The following is a 19771-nucleotide window of genomic DNA, read 5'->3' as shown; positions in this document are numbered from 1 at the left end:
TAAATAAGGGAGCACCCAAAAGTAGCTGCTTCTTCTCCTAGCAATTGTCAGTATTGAGATAATTCTGATCTCAATACTGACAAAACCTTTTCTGGAAATGAGCAGCCCTGTGAAAGCATCCCTAACAAACTGCTGTGTGCTAAATGTGACCAGATTCTCCAGATTTTCCAGACTCTGTGAAAACAGCTCAAGTGTGGGAAACAATGCAGTGTATATGTGTATATAAACAAATAAGCACACGCAGTCATGGCTTAATATACTATACCTTAAACGTGCACATTTATATACGTTATTGGTTTAAACATCCTAGGAGAGTGACTGAGGAAGGGGATACACAGAGAAACCGCCTGCTGATTCTGCTGCTTTCATTGCCTCTCCTATTCCTTTGATGCTAAACCGCGACAACTCCTCTATTCAGAGCAGAAGAGGAGACGAGGAGGCAAAGCACGGCGATGGAGACACAAAGAATCTCATTAGAAGCAGCCACAGCGGGGTTCGGGTACAATATGGCAGCAGCATTAGTGGCAACAGCAGCTCAGAATCTCTTCAATAAAAGCAGCATTCAGGGGCAGTGGCACTGAGACCACGCAGAAAAAGATTCAGTGGACAATAAAGGAGGGAATTAGGGAGAAGAGAGGCATACAGGGAGAAGATGAAGCCAAAACCCAAATTGCAAATGACACTTGAAACTATTATGGTTCAAAATAGTGATTATACAGACTGCCTGCACAACGAGTAATCCCAGATTTGGAAATAGCCGGAATATTTTCTGCCTTTGAAAATAAGGTAACTACAAATGGATGTTACCGCTCAAGAGAAAACAACAACAGCTAGAAACAGAGCGTTCTTCTGAAAAAATGAGAGATACACTCATCAGGTTGTCGTGGTCAACGAGCGTTTGACTGGCCAGACCAATCACAAAAGGCAGTCATTGATAAATCCTTTCTGCTCAGCAATTACAATATTTATATAGTTTACCAAATTTAATTGACGAATCACTGCTATACTTTTGATCTCCACATTATATTTCCAATTTAATATACGTGTGCTATTACATAATGTTTCTTTAACTGCCAACAGATCTTTGTAACGCAATTAGGATGCAGAAAGAGAGAGGAAGATGATACTAAATGAGAGAGAAAAAGATGCTCACAGATGGAGAGGACAGAGATCAGGAGAACAAGGACATAGAAAAAAAGAGGAGGAGTCAGGCGAGTGTAGAGGACTGGTAGGTGTAAATGACAGCGGCTAGAGGCATGGAAGTGTGGTTTCTTGGCAGAGGACTCTATCTGCTCATCCTTAATGCAGTCATCTGTTGGTTCCATCGCCAACCATGAATAATAAAGGCTCCACCCTGCTATGCCAGTACTCTGAATTATTAATTCACAACCACAGACTTGCATTAGCGCACACTATGGGGTACGGACACATTTGCCTGTTTAGACTTGCGCACACAGTGTGTGTGTGCACATGCATATTCACCACACTGACAACGAGTGAAATTAGTGTTCTCTCTGAAGCAGGTTTTTCTTTAGAAAACTGCTGTGACAGAGAGAAAGTGATGTTTCTTTGTTTTTGTTTACTTGGGGTAATCATTACTGTTACTTCCATGTAAATATCAAAGCATGTCAGATTTAATAATAAACAACTGTAGAATTACTAAAACAAAACTATAACAGGAATTTCTAAAATCAACACATCAAAATAATGACGACACGTAGCTATCCTTTTGCTTTGACAGGGATAAACTACACTTAAAATATCTCGCAAGCATAACCAGTTCAGAATTACTACTGTTTCAGCCATAATAGTACACCCCAAGAGATACTATTAACTAGGTCATTGGTTTCTTTTCATAGGCTTGGTTAAATGATGTAGCCCAATTAGCTTAAAGGAGAACTGACAGATATAAATGTGCAATGCTGCTGTGACTGTGTGTTAAACGCTCAACACTGAAAATGAGGGACGGTCCAAAGAATGGCTGTGTGCACGACAGAAATGAAAATATTCACATTTCACCATATAAACAATGTCCTACTTTAAGTCCTTTTAAAATCATACTAAGCATGCTGAGGACGTTAAAATGCAAGCGCACACACACCAAAAACTCCTCTTACTCACCAGCTTTGCATCTGCTGCAAAAAGAGCCTAACTGAAAAGACACTCTCCTACACACTGTGCCTCTGTTAAATCAAAAGCAGAAAACATCTCTGCTTCCCCACACAGATACCAGGCAACACAACCTGCCAAACAGTCTATTGTTGGGCTGGAAAACAACACAAGACTAGCAGAAACAAAAAACAGAATGAGAAACCCGCAGTGAGCACATTCGCTCAGAATATACAGCTGTGTGAACGTTTTAGTGCATGTGGTTCTACGAGAATGTGTAAACTGGAAAAATGCATTTAGGCAGCACATCCAGATCTTGTTTTTACCACTGGACACTGGGTGTTAAGGTGACAGTAATGGTGTAGGTGAGAAAACCCAGGTAGACAGCGAGGCAGGCATGAGGTATTAGGAGACTTTCTGCTAATGCAGAGCCAATGTTTGCACAGACAGCAGCTGCAAATCTTCCCTGCAGAGAGTAGGACTTGGGGATTTCTTCTGCAAATTTATGAAAGCTTGACAGACTTCATGCACCGATAACCCCATTCACTCTCACAGTCCAGGGACAGGCACGCAGCCTTAAAGTGAAGTTTGATGCACTGTATGACCTTAAATACAGTTTTAAACCTTGGTCAGTAAAATAACATACAGAATTAGAAAATTACAAAAAATATGTTATACAAAAAACAAACAGACACTGTTTACTCTGCTGAGATTTGCAAGTTGACCTGCAGAGTTCATAAAGTTAGGGCTTCCTCCATTTGTGATTAACAAGTACATACGTGATTAACAAACTGAGCCAGTCTTAGGCCATTTTCACACCTGGAGTTCGCTTACTCTGGTCCGGATCAGTTGATGAATTTGTAAACTTGTAGTTTTTACTCATGGTTTAGTTTGTTTTCACACAAAGAAAAATCCAAGGGAACGCGTCACTACAACCCAAGTGAGAGTTTTAAGTCTGTTCTGGGTGGGAGTAACAGAGTAAATACAGGAAGAAGGTGCTGTACTGGATGACTATTGGAAAATATTGAGTATTTACATTCATTTCACAGATAGTTGCTAGTCTGTACAGACCTTTGCACATTTATTGTATCTTCCCGCATTGAGAATTCAAAGTTTATGTGGCTATGGGCTTTTTATTCCTTACCTCAAACTTGTAATGTACACCTGGTTATTGGTTCGCACAATAAAGAAAGCACTCTGGAGCTCATTTGGGACCATACCGAGACTCCTCCTCCAAAGGGTCTCAGTGCGATTGTTCTGGTCCCTACCAAAGTGCGATTACTGTGTTCACATCTGCACGAGCGAAAAGTACTAATAAGAGAATTATTTAACACAGTTAAAACTCACCATAATACAAGCTATTAAAATGCACCAACGCTGAATGCTTAGCTATAACACAATACAAATACAGGACTTTTCCACTTTTTCACAATGGGCCGTTGGGGAGTGCCTACACACATAAGGTAGATTGTTCCGCATACAGTTAAGACAATGAATCTACTACCTTACTCAACAAACACATATACAGTCTTCCTCTATTTCTAAATCAACAAATGTATTCTATGTTTGAGGAAATTAACCCCAGTTTAAAAAGCACTGGTTAAAATTATTTCTCAGGAATCCTGATATATCCATGCATAACTATGGTATAAAAAATTGAAACAGTATTTATTAGTATCATAACTTCACAATGAGCGCGAAGGAACCTCCTGTGCCAGTAACAAAAACTCTTCTGCTTGCCCTACTGAGACATAAAAACAGGAAGAACATTGGACAAGAACCACAGAAAATGATCTAAAAGTCTAAATTACTTGAGACAACGAGATTAAAACTCAAAAAGACCAAATAAATACTTTGGGAGAAGTGTGTGGATATGAAATGACCCTGAATTCTTACATTCCCAGGAGACTCTGCCTTTACAGAAACTTGAGAAGGATGGGTTTATTTTCCTTAGACACTGACCCCATAAAGTTGTCGACATCAGGAGTCACAGCAGATGATCTGTAAATGAGTGATAAAATGTATGTACACAACTCAGAGTGGACTATGAGCCTTTGTGTGAGTGTGAGATGTGCAATTTTATGAAAATTAGGTTCATTTGGATAAGCTCTTAACTGGTTAACATATTCAGTCAGTCACTTTTTTATTTGTTTAGTGCATTGTACCTGCGTCACTTTTTTAAATTTAGACTTATTTATTCATTTTTAATTTGCATGTACTGGTACGTAGAATACAATTCTGTTGCAAATACCAATTTTGTTAAAAACTGTTCATTTCATCCAAGCCTGGAGTCTGAATTGTCAGTTTTAGAGCCTTCTTTCTTTTGTTGTTCTGTTGTAGTGAACTGAATTGAGATGGTGATGCAACAAATGTCTTTGTGATGCCCGTAGACTGACAGAATATGGAAAACTGAAGACATACAGTTTAAAAAGCATACATTTTTCTCAAGACAACCCAGGTTGTTCACTTGTTTTGTAGATAAATGGTTTATTAAATATTGTTTTCATATTGAAATGCTTATTTATAATATAAGAGAAAAGAATAAATCTGGGGGTGTTTTGAATAGATTATTATGGAACTGTTTTATTGGGCCAGGGTGTCAGACAATCAATCATACAGCTTAGTAAGAATATGCAAGAAAAAGGGAAAGAGCCGAGTTCCGAGTAGAAACTAGTTATACAGTGCAAACTATGCAACCAATAACACCTGCTAACATGCATACTACTAGATCAGCCTTCAGTGTATTTCTAAAAATACACGTTTAACATTGAGGTTCCATTGGACCATGTGTAACAGGACTAGCCTGGGAATTGAAACTTGCAAAAGAAAAGCCTTGTTTTCAGCCTGAAACTTAAAATGACCATGATGGTGGACTTGATTTATAACAAGATCCAAGCCACACAATGCTGAATCTAATGAACATGTAAGATTCCCGTTGTGTACGTACCCTAAATAAACGATCCTCAGCAACAGATACAGAATGTAACGTAAACTTCCTTAAAGACCAAATAATTATTTTTTATTTTACCCGCCACCATTATTCAGAGTATTAAGTGCAACAAAAATATACTATTTCTCTCTATTTTCAATATTTCAAGTGCTGACTAAAACACGTGGGCTATACTATTAAGCTATTTTTGTGAGGTAGGATTTTAATTTATGAAACACAATAGGCGGCCTTTAATCAGTCCATCTCTAATCTGTAATTATAAACCCACTTACATATACATCTATTCAGCTGCCACCTACTACTCAGAATATTATTTTCTTGAGATTATTAGCTGTTGTATCAGAAACATGCTCAGATGTAGGCCACAGTTAACGATAACCATCTGCACTTTTAGTGTAATCTCTTCTAAGACAAAAAAAAGAATAAAAATGTTGCTTTATTAAAAAGATAGCCTGAGGGAAACTGCACACAAAATAGATCAAGTAAAATCTTCCTTGTATTAAAGAGGAGCTAATTCAGGTCACTTTACATCTGAGCACTTTGTGTGACATCATTAAAGCACAAGCGTTTACTGTATCTTTGAAGTGTATCCGATGACTCGAACGCATTGGGGGGTTGAAGAGGGCAGATAAAAAGAGGAACTGCTGAAGCCTCCCTGCTAAGACAGGATTCATTGCCATTATCATCAGTGAATCATCTTGTATTCTTTTTAGAACAGTCAAAATAATTTCAACTGGGTTTAATGTCGCCATAACTGAAGCAAAGGAATACACAAACTTCATAGTGACTGCACTACTTCCTCCGTATTTCCCCCCACTGGCCCAAATATGAGGCGCTTCAGTGAACCAGGACGCAGGTGTTATATGTAGAAAGTCAGACTGAACAGGCAAATGAGATTTAACCAAAGGACCAAGCATCCGAACACACAGGGTATATACACAGCAGAGAGGTGACAAACTAAAGAAGCCTTAAACCACGAATCATATGATGAGGAGATTTGGTGCCCCCTCATCCTGTGGGAAGCATTTTATGAATTTTTTACAAATTAATACACAGTAGTTCTGAGTCATCACATTGTCCTGTGATTAAACTTTCCATCCTGGTGGAAGTGGTCTTTTCCAGGATGTGCACACCAAGGGTGAATGAGTGGTTTGATGAATATGAAAATGATGTGAATCACATGCTATGCGCCTTGCAGCCACTACATTTCAACCCAACTGAACACCTTTAGGTTGTGTTAAACTCCGCCATTATCAAATAAGGTAAAATCTTTTGGAAGAATAGTGTTCCAGAGACTTAGAAAAAGTGCACTGAAGCTGTTCTGACAGAATGGGATGTCCTAGCAATTGGCTAATAAACTTCGTGTAGACAAAACTGTCAGTTTTTCCTTGTATCGTGTAACGTGGTCCATTCAACTAGTTGATTTATAGATGAAAACAACCAGACAGAAAAGGAACTCTACTGAAAAAATCCTGTCAAATAAATACACTGTATCACAACAAAAATCCTTTAACTGACCTAAACCTTTGACTGGACATATTACATGGGACAGCTGTTCTGAATATGTCAAAATCTCAATGATCTTTGTGCAATAATCAGGTGGCAAGACTCAGATATTTTCATATAATTTCTTCATTTTCTTGGCAAAAGGAACCTAAACTGGATAAGCAATCGGGAAAGTCAAAATATAAAGGATAGAGTTGCTAATCTATAACAAATGGAGCCACTGATATAACATGATTAAACAATGTTTTAGTCATGTAGCGCATGTTAAAAAGTCTGTTGCAGTGGTTTAAAAAATACATTAACATGCATGTAAGACCTATACAGATATAAACAAATGTATATATATTAATATATATACACATTTTAAGTTCTTGTGTTTAAGTGCTGTTGTGCTTTAGCCATTAGTCACTACCTTAATAACATAAGACAGCTAAAGTTGCTATCGGGTGATGCTAATAGCTAAACAGCTAACGTTACTATGTGTGGTGTACTGTTTAATACTTCAATGGGAGGTTTAACGGCCTTCTCCAAATTTGTCCTAAAGTGCTGTTCACTGCTGTGAATGTCGTCTATGTCGTCTACTAGTGAGTGCAGGGGCTGTGTTCCTGTCTGTCTGAAGTGGTGCCTGAACTACAGAAGGCAGAGATCATCCTTTTGGTACTGACGCCGTTGCAAATTAGTATCCAATTCAATGAAATGGGCTTTACACCAGCAGCGAATCATTTGGTCTTGTGCTCTTCTGCATGATTCCACTGAAAGAGGAAGTGTCCAACTGTTTCCCATAGCGAACACATATCCTTTTCCTCATTAATTTAAATCAGCTCTTGCAAAATCCAAAACAACCTGATGTCATCAAGTTGATCTTTCATTTAAATAACCAGTCACTGTGTCTGCTGCTTTTCACCATGAGGTAACTCTTGGTAGACAGGTAAGGTGGTGTATTGAAGGATGATCCCAGTGGTTAAATGGCAGTTTAATTTTGGACTCAGGGGATTCTTTGGCATGCTACAGTATATCTAAGGTATTACTTCATGTTAAAAATGGTTGAAAAGATCTCATGGGGTTGTTATCAGGCTTCTTTTCTGATGACAATACCTCTTAAAAATATAAAGCAACCACACAAACAGGAAGCTTACATATGAAACCAGAAAAAATATTTATGGACAGCTGTGACTCATCACACACTGAAAGTACAGAAAATGACAAAATTAATAGAAATAAAACCGTTTTCTTGGTTGTTGGTAGTATCTTCATACGTTCAGTAGCAGCATGTGAACAGGCAAACAGGAAAATGCTAAAATGTCGGATTATATCATTATTCTTTTGTTAAACAGTTCCCAGTAGGAAATCTCCGGAGCCCGTGGGCGTAGTGAAAGACTAAGGCATGTGTCAGGCCTACAGCTCTCCTCATTGCCTGCATTGTGCAGCTAGCCAGCAGGCGTGGCGGTAGAAGGCCCCCGGTCGTCAAGGAGCTGTCCAGCCGCTGCCCAGATGGAAAAGCCAAGCTGAGTTTGCATGCAAGACGGCTGCCACAATTACACTATTCTACTGGGATGCATGATCAGTAGGAAGAAGTGGATGTAGAGGTTTTGCCTCTATTACAGCACGGGGGATGGGGGACGGAGGTCAGAGAAGATGCAGTAGTGTGAAAAAGAAGGGCGAACAAATCATGAGTGTGAAACTGTGCTAAACATCCATACAGAGAGATTAATATAAAACAATATACAAAAAAATATAAATAGCTACGTCTTCAGCAAGTTATCAAACTGCTCCAGCTCTAACTTAATGGCCTGCAGCATGTCCTTGTTTTGCTCTGCATCCTTGCAGAACTCAGTGTGGTGGCACAAGAGTTAGTTCTACAGCTCCTGCAGGTGAGACTAGCCCTCCAGCTCAGTCCAAGACACCTGGGCTAGAATATATTTGAATGTGTGATTTACAAATAAATCATTGGAGAAGAAGCTACAAAATGTTGAAGACTGCCAAAACAGCAACCTGCCAGCCTGCCATTAGTAGAAACACATGAAAAAAAAGGCCTGTGCTGCTTATCAGTTACAGTTACTAAATTGAATGAATTGTTACTTAGTCAGCTATTAATATAACTGGACCCAGGAAACTCGATGTTGCAGAGCAATGTCGACTGATATTAGCCTTTCTGTCAGTTGCTGGTCTATCTGCAAATAAGATGACCATTCACATAAGGAGACCAATGTTTATCTACTTGGTCACATCAATTTTATAGTTTTTGTGCTCTGGTTTCAGTATTTTGTAAGACTGGCTTTGTGCTCATTCAAAGACAGTGTGATGAAAAGTTAAAGGTTGTGATCAGTCCTTTAATAAGATGGTAAATTTTGTGTTTTCAGGTTTTGCACTGTAACCTGAACCTGTAAACTACAGTAATGAGTTGGATAATGACTCATCAAATAAATCGATTATGAAAAAATTCAACACAAATTCTTTGCTTTAATGCTTTGTTTAACTAGAAAAATTAGCAGGAGACCTTCATCAAACATCCACTGCAGTTTGTTTTAGAAAAAAGTTGTAATTAACATCTGCAGATGAACTGTTAACTTAGTCTGATACCCCATGTTTAAATTATATAGCATGGTGAAGGCTGACGGCAGCCGACCTATTTTACATGGAAGTGACACCTGCAGAAAACGGGGGTGAATCTAAAGGGGAGCATGTGGTGTACTAGACCACATTTATTTCAAGGCTTTCGCAACATTTTCAGATTAAAAGTGAAATAATATAAAATATCATATTAATTAAAGTGCATTAATATTTAAAAATATAAAAATAAATGGGGTTTTTTTTCACAAGCCAATAAAAATGTACATGGGCCAGTAAAACTTTGATCTTCTGACCTGAGAGTTGTTAGGTTATTATTAATTAACATTTACACCATCATAACATCTTGTTTTCAGCAGCACAAAAACTCTCCTTCAAAGTCCAGGGCAAACTTCAGAATGCTGATATGCTCACTTCTCTTCATTGCAGCCACGACATCCTCCTTTAAAGGCTTATAAAATAACTAACTCATTCACTCGCACACTTGAACAATGTATGCACACATATGCACATTCCTTTTGGAAACCACCAATATGGCTTGGGTTTTGTTTTTGTTTTGTTTTTGACAGACATATGCAGTTAAACTTTAAAACAGGCCACTCACACACCGACTCTATTCAGACCAAGTATTTTCTTTCCACTACTTCTCCAATGTGCACCCACAATTTTGTTGTACATGTACAATGACAATAAATGGAAGTTCTATTCTATTCTAATTTCTAAAATGGAAACCAATGAGCAGTTCGTTTTGAAAGACGTATGTCCTTTTACTAATATGACAAAAGTATTTCGTATCCAATTAATCGGTGGAATAATCAATAGATTACATGATTACTAAAATAACTGATATAGACAACATTATGATACAGTTGTATTATAATGTTATGCTATATGATGAAAATTATGATCACCTACCAGCTGAGACAATTAATCTGTTGTTCACTACACAGTTATATCCAGTGATACTGTGTGATGCACCTAAAAAGGAGAAGGAGTGCAGGTGCAGTGCAGATGTGCTGCCAATTTCCGTTTCTATCATTCTTTCTAATCACGTGTACCACGTTTTGCCACTTTGCATCTTGCAAGGTCTAACATAAAAGTGCATTACTCAGGAGGTATACACAATAAAAGCAGCAGACACAATACATCACACTGAGCTACTAACACACGACACCACGATGCTAAAATGAACACAGCCATGAAATAATTGATGAATTCATCCATGCAGAGTGACATGAGAGCCTACTGTGCCTTGCACTATGTGTGAAATCCTGTTGCTCATGGATGTCAGTATTAGAGACACAACAGTACAAACATTTCATATCAGAATTATTAGTATTAACCAAGTGCTTCTAAAAAGTGATGAAAATGCTAAAATCTACTGATACACATACCAAGACAGTTTCGCCAAGCTACATCCTGTCCCCTAAACATCTACCAAGGCAGCTCCCTCTTATAAATCAGAGTATTTCAAGTAGAATGTGCGTGAAGGACACTCTCTCCTTTTGGGTGACAGAGGCGAAAGAACAACTGCAAATAATATCCAGTGTGAAAGCAGTTATACTTATACTGTTTTATTTGTTTACTCTTGTCTACAGAACACAACAACAAAGCTGTCAGCTTCTGGACTTTAATAAAATATGTTGGCTGGGTTACTACATAGCACGGTATCATGGGAAATGAACAAATACAGTCTCCAGACAAAAACCCACCAAGATAAAAGTCACATTAAGATAAAAGGGTACTTACCTTGCGTTCCCTATAAAGTGATAACAAGCAATTTCACAGTGTCTCCATCGTCTTTCAAGGTTCCCGCTATCTCTTAAAAATCTAACTATGACCACAACCCAGAAAAAAACAAAATCGATCCTGAAATTCTTTGCTCTTTCCTCTGTTTCCCTAAAAGTAACCCTTGTTCAATCGTGTCAGTCTGATAGCAGAGAATTCAAGGCACACAATTTTAAATACTAACAACAACATTTCCCACTACAACACGGATTCAACGCAGTACTATAAAATGTGTTTAAAGTATAAAAGTCTCTGAAGCACTGTCACTACCTTAAGCCTTTTAAGTAAACACATCCTGCCTGCTCTGCTCTACTTTTGCTAACCTTGATTGACAGTATTTACAGAAAGTTTTCTATGGGCGGTAATCAGCAACAGACTTACTGTGAAACAGTAATACTAACCAGTGGGAATTTTATCACAGTAACCATTATATGTTTCACTCTTTGTCAGTATACTGTTGAGCTCTGCACCAAAGTCACCACAATAAATCCCTCCTCTGCTGTTGGAGTTGGCGATTAAAGAGACAGAGTCCTGTGGGGGGGTGGGGGCAACTAAACGATGTCATTGTGTTGAGGTCAGCAGGGCCTTGGACAAGCTTCAAATGTGCAATGAGATGGTCAGTGTAAAGACAGAGAAGCCATTACTTCCCTGCTGAGCACATAAGCCAGGCACAAAGCTTAATATGAGACAGTAACACAGCTCAGCTTCTCGCAGATTTAGGGATTGAGCAGACATCGTCCCCCCCCCTTCCTTCTTGTAACCCATTGCTAAATAGAAGAAAGCTGACATGTATCCAGGCCGGTGGGCTTGTATTGTCACCTTTACTGCTTGTCAAGCTGCACCTCAATCAGGACTACTCTGATCTACCCATCAGTCATTCAGGGTGACGGGGATGAAGCTATTGACAAAGAGACAATAGGAATGGACAGAACTAAGTGTGGTCAAAGGTTTCCGTCTGTAAGGTGTGGGCCACCTTACTACATAAGTCTGATTTTTCAAATAAAGAGCTGTGTGACCTCTCATCTCAAAGCACAATCTCAGCTTTTTCCAAAATATGGCATTTTCTAACATTTAAGGTAAAGAGTTTTCAGATGAAAACAAGAAAATGTACTTCCAGGGACCCTCAGTGCACTATGCTGGACATTCAAGCTTATGGGCAGCAGGTTAGCCCTGACAGACACAGCATATGGATTCCTAACATGCTGCAGTCTGGCTCACCAGATTCCTCTGGGGATAACGAATGCCAAGCCTGTGCACCCCCACTTCATGCTTTGTAAAAGAATTTATTTAATAGAAAACCAGAAGCTTCATCCTGCTTTCATCAGCACTATGTGCTCATGATAACTAGCACGAGTCAAGACAGGTGGGGGAAAAAAAAAACAACTTTCTGACAACAAAGGAAGAAAAATCTACTCTTTCAAGTTATTGTTAGTTTTTGGCTTTAATTCCAGTTTTGGGGTAAACTCTTAAACCATTGTGCAAAATTTAGAGGCAAAAACAGGTGTCTATTTTATATTACAATCCAAAAAGAGCAAGGCAACTATCTCTCCCATCAAACAGCTGTTTTGCTTTCATCCAGATTATAATGCAAAAAGCCAATCGCTGGTCAAACCTGCTGAGGCAATCAGTTATCAAAATAGGCGACAAGATCTGGACTGATGATATTTGAGATTTCAAGCTACTACAACATGCTAATGTATTAGATAACAAGAACTGGCACAGAGATAATACACTAATCATAAGATTTGTTCCCTGAAAACAACCCTGGAGTAAGATCAGAACTGATTAGGTGTACTACAAACCATTAGAGTTAGACAGTCTTCTCCTAAACTACACAGTAATATTATGTAAAGTACAAATACTCTATAACCATGCTTTTGGGTACTCAAGTCTTGGCTTGTAAAGGTATGTACGTTTCAACATTGCAAACAGGCAATTATATTTAAGTTCTGTGCACGGAACCTGCACACAATGCCAAAGCTGCAGGGACAAGACGAGTCATAATGCCAATTTTATAAACTACCAATAGGACTGAAATATGAATATTGCAGCTGTGGCTAGTGCAGTTCATGTCCTTTAACCTGTGAATGTATCCTTGAGCTGGACACTAAATCATCCCTATGTAATTTTAGTTTAACCTGACCTTGCACCTTCCGGTGGAGCCATGCCAAGTGAAAAACAATTTCCCCGTGGGATAAAGAGTATCACATAACTAAGTGTTTTTTTGGGGTTTTTTTTTAACAGTTATCGTTATTTTATTGGTCCTGCCCTAAAACCAAGACAAATGCTGAAGTGAGTAAGGATGTTAGCAAGCTTATATTAAAACATGAGAGATACGAATTAGATTTTCCTCAGGAAAGGGGCTGGACCTCAGCTCGATCCCTGTGTTCTAGTGCAAGGCGGACGAGGCTAAGATTACTGGACCCATTATCGGACAGAACCAGTCTTTTGTCGCCCTTAATTCCCAGCAACACGCTGAACAACACTAAAAGGTCAGACCGCAGTATTTGTGCACAGGGTTGTAATTTCAACGACACGTTAACTGAACCTCTACCTTTAGATCCACCACAAGTAAAAAAAAACAAAAAACAAAAAAACCCTGGAAAATCTGCCTGTATAACAATGCTGTACTTTTTTTTGTTTTGCTGGACCCATGTTTTTATTTTTGGGCTTCCACGCGGTATTGCACCACAGCGTTTTCACAGACAAAGACTGTCAAAGGAGATGGTCAAGTACCCAAGACGCGACCAAGGTGTCCGACTATGGAATCAGATGAAAGAAAAAGGTAGTGACTCGGGAGATTTTCAGCACAGGCGCGTAAATCTGGGTGACACAAGCATACAAGGCAAAGATCATTTTAACAGATGCTTTATTTATCCGTCTTCTGCTGTACTGTCAAGCTTACTGACTGCATTGGTGGGGGAGTAAGGAGTTGTAAGTAAAATCAGTTCAAGCCTAGCATAACACTGAATTGCGTCCGATAATGGATCTCGTGACGCTACGTTGCTCGTTAACTAGCAGCTCAAGCTAACACTCCCATTCGGGTTTGCGCTTCACAGCAGCACCTATTTAGAGCAAACGGCACTTTCATTCTGTTAGTGAATGTAAGATAAAACCTGACTCTAAAACGTAACAGAAAGCCCAGTAATAACACTCCTGTGTGGTGTAGCTCCTGAGCCACCCCTGTGCTAAAACCCTGTGTTGCAGCGGCAGCAGCAACAAACCCAAGACAAAACAGTCAATGCGCTGTGGGCAACTCACCCAAAAGATACCACTGTACTGTCGACCATATGCTGCTGCAGTTCAGCGATGAACACCCATTAGAATGATTCCTGCGGTTGGGGAGCATCCAGGTGTTGCGGTGTTAAGATTACACTATTCCAAACCCTGCTTCGCTTTGACGGCTGTTGTCTGTGCTGAGACCGCATATGTGTGTATGCTTATGTGTTTGTGTGTGCGTGTGTGTGTGTGTGTGTATGGAGCTTTGTGAGGCCTGCTGCTGGAAGGAAATGGTCTCCACTCCGTCAGTGCAAAGCGCATGCGCTTGGGAATGGGAATAGCACGGCCAACGGGCGAGCGGTCTGTGAGCACAGCCGTGTGGCCAACAGGTGAGATTGTCAACCGATGGCTGACTTGTTACAGCGGAAGGTTACCCGCTAAATGGCCACCTGCTGCCCTTTCCAACGGGATAAAGCCGCGGTGCAGTAATACAGGATACAGGATAGATATACGCTGTCATTTACTAGTAATAGACTGCAATTAAAACAGATTATTAAGAATTTCAAAGTCTTATTTGGTTTTCATAGACATATAATTCTTTTCTTTCTCTCTTTTTTGCAATATTTTCCAAGTAACCTATATTTGACAACAGCATGATAAAAATGGAAATTCTGTTTTGTGGTGCCACCGCATTATTTTTAGTGGCCCCCATATGGCGACCCCTATGAAACTATTCTGGAGGCGCCCCTGACTGTTAGGGCTGCGTGGTGATTTAGTGCAACATGTTCGAAGAATAAAGTGGACTACAGCACGTGTGACCTTTGATAGCAGTGCTCCAATGTGTTTGTTTATTTTTATAATTCCATAAGGTACTGTTATTCAGACCGAAGGCATGAATAATGTTTATTCAGTATACCTATCTACTTTAACGCAGGGGTGTCAAACATAATGCCCAGGGGCTAGAATTGGCCCTCCAAAGACTCTAATTCAGCTCATTGGACAGCTTTTAACTAAAGTTAAGTTCAGGGTGGGCCATTTATATGGATGCACCGTAATAAAATGGAAATGGTTGGTGATATTAAAGTCCTGCTTGTGGCACATTAGTATATGTGAGGGGGCAAACTCCTCAAGATGGGTGGACTTTTGTTTTTTCAATAGGAAGAGGACCATGTGACACATCAAACTTATTGGTAATGTCACAAGAAAAACAATGGTGGGTGGCCCACCCTGTATATTTAAGTATAACTTTTAAGTTTCATAGGTTTTACGTTTTATAGCTTTTCTGACTCTTTTCTACCATTTATACTATACTAAAGTAAATAAGTAACAAAAAATAACTTTTTGGTATTAAAATTAGCAAAACATTGCTTTTTATAATTACACTGAAATCTGGGAAGTCATCTGTTAGGGGCTTTATAACAAAGTGGAAGCAACTGGGAATGATAGCAAGTCAGCCATGAAGTGGTAGGCCACATAAAATTAAAGAGAAGGGTAAGCAGATGCTGATGCAGGTGGTGGGCAAAGATTGCCAACTTTCTGTGGAGAGCTTCATGGAATGAGTTTCCATTTCTGAGCAGCTGCATCCAAGCTTTACATCACCATGTGTAATGCAAAGTGTCTGATGCAGTGGTGTAAAGTGCGGCACCTTTAGAGCAGTGCCGACGTGACCTTGGAGTGACAAATCATAGTTCTCCATCTGGCATTCCGATTGACCGGGTGGGGGGGTGTTATGGTCTGGGGGTGGCCCCTTCCTGTGCACAAAGAAACGTTCATAAAAACATGGATGAGTGAGTTTGGTGTGGAAGACTTGACTGGCCTGCACAGAGTCCTGACCTCAACCAGACAGAACGCCTTTGAGAAGACTTAGTGTGGAGACTAGAGATGGCACGATACCACTTTTTTTATGTCCGTTACCGATATCATAAATTTGGATGTCGTCCAATACCGATATGAATCCGATATAGTGTGTTTTTTAATAAATAAAACTGTTTTTTTAAAATATCCTGCTGCATTTTGTATAAGTTCAAACTCAAGTTAAAAAACAACAACACTAAAGCTATTCTGTTATACCTGTATACAAAAAATACACTGAACCCGAAATATTTCATAGTTCAGCAATACTAATCAATCTAATAAACTTGAACCTACTCCATCCTCCCTATTCTGGTATTTTAAAGAGTAAGCAACCTAACTAATAGGGTTGCAAACTCCCAGCAAAAATTAAATAGATTCAACATCTTTCTTCAACAGAACTGCAGACTGCACAGATTGTACCTTCCCAAAGGAAAAAGTACTTACTAGGGTATATTAGACTTAACAGTTACTATATACAGTAATGGATTTTACATCAGATTAAAACTTTGGGTGTAAGATTCAGATAATTAATTATTAAAAACTAGATATTTTAAATGAGAATAAGAAAGAAAAGTATGTCTTTGTGCCCCCCCATTTTCCCTGTTCATGCCCTATCGGCCCCCCCTGGCTAAACTTTGCTAGATCTGCCCCTGCACAGTTAGCAGCCATCAGATAGAAAGGGATCCTGGTGTACAAAGTAATATTAAATAAATTCTAACAACAGCTTCTCAAGCTTAAACGTGCTGCTGTTGTTCAGCCGCTGGTTTCCTCTTTCTGGCGCAAAGTGGGCGATAAACAAACAAGCGAGACAGACTACAGAAAAGCCGATCAGCTGATCATTAATCAGTTTCACATTGAAGTAGCAGCAGGAGAGGGAGGGTGAGAGAAGAGGTAGTCGCTCCATATATCGGTTGTTAAGGTAAACGCTGGAATGCTTCACAAACATTCAGAGATGAACTTACACACTTGCTTTACTTCTCTCTGGGATCACTTTCTCGGCGATGAAATGCTCAACCAGACCACCTACAGGTTGCATGCCACAGCCGCTCTATCACGTGATGCATACTGCTCCAACGTGCTAAGGTTATGAGCCGAGTTATGCCATGTTGCAAGTTTTGTGAGGTGCTTTTTTGATATTTAATGGATCGATTACATTTTTTTATTTCTCTCCGATATCTGATCCAGTAATTTAGGTCAGTATCGGACCGATACCGATACCTAATATCAGATCGGTCCATCTCTAGTGGAGACTGCACTGTACTTTGAGAAACTGTTTAAAATGGTTAACCTTTTTAAAACAAATTTTAAACATTTGGATTATTACCTTTTACAATGGTAATAAAGTTACCAAGAATCTTTGTGAAGAACCATCTGCAATTACTATGTCTAAAACACCAGCACATTAAGTGATGTTGAACTTGTTTCAGCTTAATGGTGTAATGTCACACTGTATACACTGAGTGGATGTAAGTTTTTAAAGTACCTTAGCAAATCATTCATAACTATTCATATTCTGTAATTATTCTTACAGCAGTAACCTTTAGGAAATGAGGGTTAGAAATACCCTAAGTTCAAAGAACAGAACACTTCTGAAAAGATTAACAAATAATGCTGCCTCCTGGTGGTGATAGTTTGAGTTCGCAGTTTAGAATTTTAAAACATACCTTTCCATGCTTTGCTGGTGGTCCATCAAGCATAATTTACGAAAGAAAATGTCCTACAATAAAGAGTCATTTGTTCAAACATCACTGGGTTTTGTAGTAAGAATTAAAAGGCAGACAGGCATTGAATTCAACATTTTTATTTTACAAATCTTCTCCTTTTCCCCCCTTTTACACCAATGAACCTCAAAATGAGACTTCTCCACAATCAAAAATCCAAGGCATATTTTAAAACGTGAACTGATGAGTCATGATCACATTTTAGTCTCCGCTACAATGAAAACAATGAACGGTGAGAATACACAAGAGGCTGTAGTCACTGTGACCTTTGTAATCCTGAGTGGTCACTTTGATATTGTGAATATTTATTTTTCTGCAATTCACTCACTCTAAACAAATTCCCTGATTCCTTCTTATCGTTTTTGGCAAAATACCTATTGCCATGTTCTAACAAAACATGACAAATCAGCAAATGCACAAAAAGAAATGTGTATGGACACCGAAGATGAAGTACAAAAAACAAGGAACAGTTATTTACAAATGTAACAAGTTAACTGAGTACATAAAGTGTAAAACTGCAAAGCCTTCATATTTATACCCTTACATTTCAACTATATTTGTTTGATGCAAAAAAACGTTCATAAAACTGGTCTTATGAGCTTTTGAAAAACTGTTATTGCTCCATTTCAAAAGTGCACAGCTTCAGTTTTGAAAATAAAATACAGACTTTTTTGTTCAGGTACAGTTAATATTTTGCTGAAATGTTAGCTTTAACAGAAATTTTTCATGATGACCAAGAGCAAGTCAGTTAGAGAGGTAATTTAACTGCAAGTGCCAAAAAGGAAAAAGTTATGCAAATAGTAATAACAACAACAACAACAACAACGCCACAATAAATAGCAGTAATACTTGGAAAATCAAAGTGGTAGAAAACTACTATGAACTAAAGACACCAACTAGTGTAGAAAGAGTGCTACCACAATATCAACGAAAATATGAACTTCTGTTTTTCCACCTTTTTAAGAAGTTATTCCTGAGATGTGTTCAAAAAAAAATAAAAATAAAAATATAGATTCTGTATAATATCACATTTTCAATCGAACATGCTACACAATTTATATGACAAAGAGCACCCTTTTCAGTAAAAAAACAAAAAACAATACAACATATGGAAATACAATGGGCACAGACCTAAACTGTGGAAGATGAATGGCAGTTTTGACTGGCAGTCAGCTTTAGGTTGAGCGCCACTCCAGGTCCGGGAGTCATGATCTGACTCCACATGTAATTTAAAGAAGGAAATAGGAACTGTGTATTTGCTACTTTGACTGGTCACAAGGTCAGAGGTCAAAGACACTCACAGTGGTCAGCATTTTGTAAACATATTCACATCACCACAGAGCCCTTATCAGAACGCACAAAGAACAGGAAACCTCTCCCCTTCCAAAACAAGGTGTCACACACAGCGTAACACACAGTTTATTCTTTCCAATGATGCTTCCAAAAGTATCAATAAGTTTCATACACATTGCAACACAGTTTTGCTTGGGGCATGTTGTTGCTTGTCTGCACACTCAAATGACCCATTCACTCCAAGCACCAATAAGTATAGACTCTGTTATACTGAGTGCAGAGGGATGACGAATTTGCATCCAAAAGGTGAGTGGTAGTTGATTCCAACTTCTTGGTAAACCATCTTAGGGAGGCCAATATCACAGAGGTAGACTCTGCTGTCTTTGTCTGCTAAAGGCAGTGGAAGTCCTAAAGAGAGGGTCCACTTTGCGTCCACACTCTGAGGCTGCTCACTGACTGGGGGATCAATACTTAGGACTGGAGCACGGTTCTTGTTGGCCCAGTCAGCAACAGATTGGTACCAGGACTGCTCTTTCAGCAGTGGATTCTCATGGCAGTCCAAGCAGTTGATGACGAGATCGACTGGGCTCATGGGCAAGTCTGGGACACAGCCAAAGAGGGAGAATGTTTTTTAGTTGTATTGCAAAATCATAAAACAGAAAAAAGAAAAAGATATATATAGATATATAGATATATATATATAGATATATATATATAGATATATATATATAGATATATATAGATAGATATATATAGATAGATA

General features: G+C 38.9%; 2 protein-coding genes across 6 annotated transcripts in view; both read right to left on the bottom strand.

The window, feature by feature from the left end:
- cskl (c-src tyrosine kinase-like) overlaps positions 1-15805 on the bottom strand; it is a 48250-nt gene extending 32445 nt beyond the window's left edge. Inside the window, exon 1 of one of the 3 annotated variants that reach the window (XM_013909464.1) lies at positions 15786-15805. The gene's annotated coding sequence lies outside the window, so the exon portion shown is untranslated. Of the gene's footprint in view, positions 1-2121; positions 2142-14182; positions 14536-15785 lie in introns of those variants that run through there. The other 2 variants (XM_005727587.1, XM_005727588.2) reach the window with 2 other exon arrangements.
- Positions 15806-17779: 1974 nt separating this feature from the next.
- LOC102193628 (enhancer of mRNA-decapping protein 3) overlaps positions 17780-19771 on the bottom strand; it is a 27105-nt gene continuing 25113 nt past the window's right edge. For all 3 annotated transcript variants that reach the window (XM_005727590.1, XM_005727592.1, XM_005727591.1), the window contains one exon: positions 17780-19608. In XM_005727590.1, coding sequence (XP_005727647.1) covers positions 19274-19608 — 335 coding nt within the window. In that variant the 3' untranslated portion in view covers positions 17780-19273. The remainder of the gene's footprint in view (positions 19609-19771) is intronic.

Source organism: Pundamilia nyererei, unplaced genomic scaffold (genome assembly GCF_000239375.1).
Source record: "Pundamilia nyererei isolate P.nyererei 1_Seehausen unplaced genomic scaffold, PunNye1.0 scaffold00025, whole genome shotgun sequence".
Classification (NCBI taxonomy): Eukaryota; Metazoa; Chordata; class Actinopteri; order Cichliformes; family Cichlidae; genus Pundamilia; species Pundamilia nyererei.
The sequence above is the reverse complement of the archived record's forward strand: the minus strand, read 5'-3'. Positions and strand labels throughout refer to the sequence as shown.